This window comes from Nanorana parkeri, unplaced genomic scaffold, assembly GCF_000935625.1.
Source record: "Nanorana parkeri isolate BGI_ZX_2015 unplaced genomic scaffold, ASM93562v1 scaffold3621, whole genome shotgun sequence".
In the NCBI taxonomy this organism is placed as follows: Eukaryota; Metazoa; Chordata; class Amphibia; order Anura; family Dicroglossidae; genus Nanorana; species Nanorana parkeri.
The window spans coordinates 36,702-40,701 of NW_017309889.1; the positions used below are offsets into that span (position 1 = coordinate 36,702).

At 50.2% G+C, this 4,000-nt stretch overlaps 1 protein-coding gene across 1 annotated transcript in view; it reads right to left on the reverse strand.

The window, feature by feature from the left end:
• CYHR1 (cysteine and histidine rich 1) overlaps positions 1–288 on the reverse strand; it is a 9,025-nt gene extending 8,737 nt beyond the window's left edge. Inside the window, exon 1 of the mRNA XM_018575194.1 lies at positions 36–288. Coding sequence (XP_018430696.1) covers positions 36–256 — 221 coding nt within the window. The 5' untranslated portion in view covers positions 257–288. The remainder of the gene's footprint in view (positions 1–35) is intronic.
• Positions 289–4,000: the final 3,712 nt, after the last annotated feature.

Below are 4,000 nucleotides of genomic sequence, written 5' to 3' on the forward strand. Positions count from 1 at the left end.
GGGGACGGGGACGTCAGCGATGAGACCGCACCCACCTGTCCTGGCACTCCTCCTTTTTGTGCCGTTCCAGTAGAGAACGAGGGAAAGCCTTCAGGCAGAATCCACAATCCGTGGGCAGCTCGCTCACCGCCTTCTCCACGGCCAGGTTCCGGCAGCAGAGGCTCTTGCTGATCTCGCAGCGGCAGTTGGGGCAGGTAGCCTGCTCCTCCTTCAAGCGGGCGTCTGCCAGGAGGTGGATGAAACAGCCGGCACACATCAGGTGTCCATTGGTGCACTGCAGGAAGGAAGAGCGGAATTATCAGGGGGACATAATCACTACAAGAGGAAGAGAAGGAAATACATTTCTAGAAGTTCTGGGTCACCTAAAAAGGAATGAAAAAGTCCGAAAAGGTCGTCTTGTTTCACAATGAAAATCGCTGGATTAGCGATCTCCAATGGATCTGTGAAGGCTCCTCCGGGTCGTGGGATAGCGGCAAAAAAATAAGTCAAGGCAACTGGACCCACAGCAAGACTTGACTTATTTATTTACAAATCTCCCAATAGATTCATAATCACAAATAACTGTTTATATAATATGTGACCAAAAGTATGTGAACCCCCCCAACTGAATGAGTTCAGGGGTCTCCGGTGAAGGTTCTAGTAATCCTCCATCATACAAAGACATTGTAGACAACTGTCCTCTTCCAGCCTTGTGGTCACAGATTGGTGAAGACCCTTTTCTGTTCCCCCCATGACTGTCCCCCTGTGTACAAAGCCAGCTCCATACAGACATGGTGTGACCAGTATGGTGGAGGAACTTGAGTGTCCTGCACAGAGCCCTGACCTCAAGCCTACCGACCTCAAGCCTACCGACCTCAAGCCTACCGACCTCATCCCTACTGAACACCTCTGGAATGATTTGGAAATTGTGAACCAGGTCTTCTTATCCAACATCAGGACCTGACCTCACAAATGGCCACAAAGCCCCATGACACTGGTAAAACCACACTGGTCATGTGATCTCTGCCACTGGGGAGGAGCACAGTTCAAACACAACCGTTGACTGGCTGCTTTTGTCTGGGTGCGGGTCTCAAAGCCCCTTTCAGGAGAGATCATGTGACTCCGGCATCTGAAATAACCAGCCCAGAGCTCCCTTCCTCTTCTAAGAGGATTATGACATAGGCTCAGAGAACAGGTCCTCTTTAAATACCTCTCCGTGGGTAAATGAGATCTGTAAAAAGTCTTCCCATAAGAGTGGAGGATGTTACATCGACAAAAGGGGCCGACTCCAAATGAATGGGGATGGTTTTGCAAAGCCAGCTCCATAAAGACATGGGGTGACCAGTTGGGTGAAGACACTTTTCTCTTCCACCATGACTGTTCCCTGTGTACAAAGCCGGCTCCATACAGACACGGTGTGACCAGCTTGGTGGAGGAACTCGAGTGTCCTGCACAGAGCCCTGACCTCATCCCTACTGATCAACAGACAGGTCTTCACATCTAAGACCTGTACCCAACAAATGCTCTTTTGGTTGAGTTGGCACAAATACCAACAGATGCACTTAGTGGAAGACCCTTTTCTGTCCCCCCATGACTGTCCCCTGTGTACACAGCCAGCTCCATACAGACATGGTGTGACCAGTTTGGTGGATTGTAACGGATCCCCGCCGTCTGCGCTTGTGCAACCTGCACGTTCCCGCACTGCTCGGGAACGCACCATCCCGCGCATGCGCAGAAGCAGTAACCTGCGAGCACGAATATGCGCCATCCCGCGCAGAAGCAGTAGTCTACCAGCACGAAAATCCGCCATAGCGGCGCACAGGAAATGACATCACCGGCCCTATATAAACCCAGCAGCAGTACCACCATGTTGCTGGTTTATCGTCAGCCAATCCTTGTCCCAGTGTTTTGTGATATCTTGCTTGATCCCTGTGACCCGGACTTCCTCGACTAACCTTGAATTCTGCCTGCCTTTGACCATTCTTCAGCCTAACCCCGCTTGTACTGGAATTGCCCGCTCGGAACCTGACCTCGGCTCGTCTCATTGGATTACGGCTTGCACGGTGCTCAACACCATTGGCCCTCCTGCCACTTGTTGTCCCGCTGGACTCTGTTCCCATCATCAGAGTCTTGCAGGACACAAGGTACAAGGGAAGCCTCCTCTCACATTCGGTCTCCCAGAAGGTACGTAACATGGATGAACTCGAGTGTCCTGCACAGAGCCCCGACCTCAACCTTACTGACCTCATTCTTTCTGACCTCAACCCTACTGACCTCATCCTTTCTGACCTCAACCCTACTGACCTCATCCTTTCTGACCTCAACCCTACTGACCTCAACCCTACTGACCTCAACCCCACTGACCTCAACCCTACTGACCTCAACCCTACTGACCTCAACCCTACTGACCTCAACCCTACTGAGCACCTTTGGGATGATTTGGGGATTGTGAGCCGGGACTTCTCATCCAACATCAGTATCTGTGGAAAGCCTTCCCAGAAGCATGGAGGTTGTTATAGTCACTAGACGGTCAACTCCACATTGACATCCATGGTTTTGGAAATGGTTGAGTGGATTGGGATCCAGATCTTCTCATCCAACATCAGTACCTGACCTCACAAATGGGACAAATTCCCACAGACACACCCCTAAACCTTGTGGACGCCTTCCCAGAAGGGTGGAGGAAGCCTCTCCATGGGTGATGGAGATCTGACTAATTAGTCTTTTCTTATATCAGAGCTCCTCCTCACCTCTTACAAAGAAGTCCAAAGCGGTGTACATGTCCTCTCACGTATGAACTATAACACGGCTGAATGAAGGTCGGAACTTAGTCCTCCAAGACATGAGCCAGGTTCTGTGCACGGGTCAACAACCAACCAACCCCGATCCAGCAATAACTAGACCCCTCCCACCTTCACCTTACACAAAGGCTCCAGTACAGAGATCATCAATGTCAGGGAACCCCTCCGTCCCGGGGCCACACATTGCAGTTGTGTCTGCAACTCCCGAATGTCCACACCCAAGGCTAGTCCATGTACAGAGACATCAGTGGTGGGTCACGTAACACCTCATTTATGTCACATGACACCTCATTTACATCCGTTCCTCTGAAGATTTGCCTTGGTTGTTACCCTATGAGGTAAACACGGACCTGGACCCCTTTTGTTTCTGGTGACATCACAGATTCTGGAAGGACAGTTGGATAAATGGCTCTATATTTAGGATGCATCTGGTCTATAAATGGCGGCTCTGGAAGGATAGTTGGATAAATGGCTCTATATTTAGGATGTACCTGGTCTATAAATGGTGGCTCTAGATGGACAGTTGGATAAATGGCTCTATATTTAGGATGTACCTGGTCTATAAATGGCGGCTCTGGAGGGACAGTTGGATAAATGGATCTATATTTAGGATGTATCTGGTCTATAAATGGCGGCTCTGGATGGACAGTTGGATAAAAGGCTCTATATTTAGGGTGTATCCGGTCTATAAATGGCGGCTCTGGATGGACAGTTGGATAAATGGCTCTATATTTAGGATGTATCCGGTCTATAAATGGCGGCTCTGGATGGACGGTTCATACGGTATAAAGATATGATTGTATAGCTCCGCCCCCCTGACCTCTCTGAACACAGATGATGGTTCACTTTTTGTTCGTCGCAGGATTCGGCATCTTCTTCAAGAGGGACAACTAACTGAGACCACGAGGAGGACAGCTCGGTATCCTCGGCTATCTCCGGACACCTCACATTATTCACACTCAGGAGCGTAGGGAGTATATAGGGATCGGGGCAAAGAATGTATGTAGAAGTCCGGGGGGGGGAGGAGGTCAGGTGTACATAGGAGGTCAGGAGAGGAGGCGAGGGGTCAGGTGTACATAGGAGGTCAGGAGAGGAGGCGAGGGGTCAGGTGTTAGAGGGTCATCTGCATGTAGGTGTCAGAAAAGGAGGGCATCAGGTGTAAGTAGGGATCAGAAGAGGAAAAGGTATGTATGTAGAGGTCAGGAGGGTCAGGAGAATGT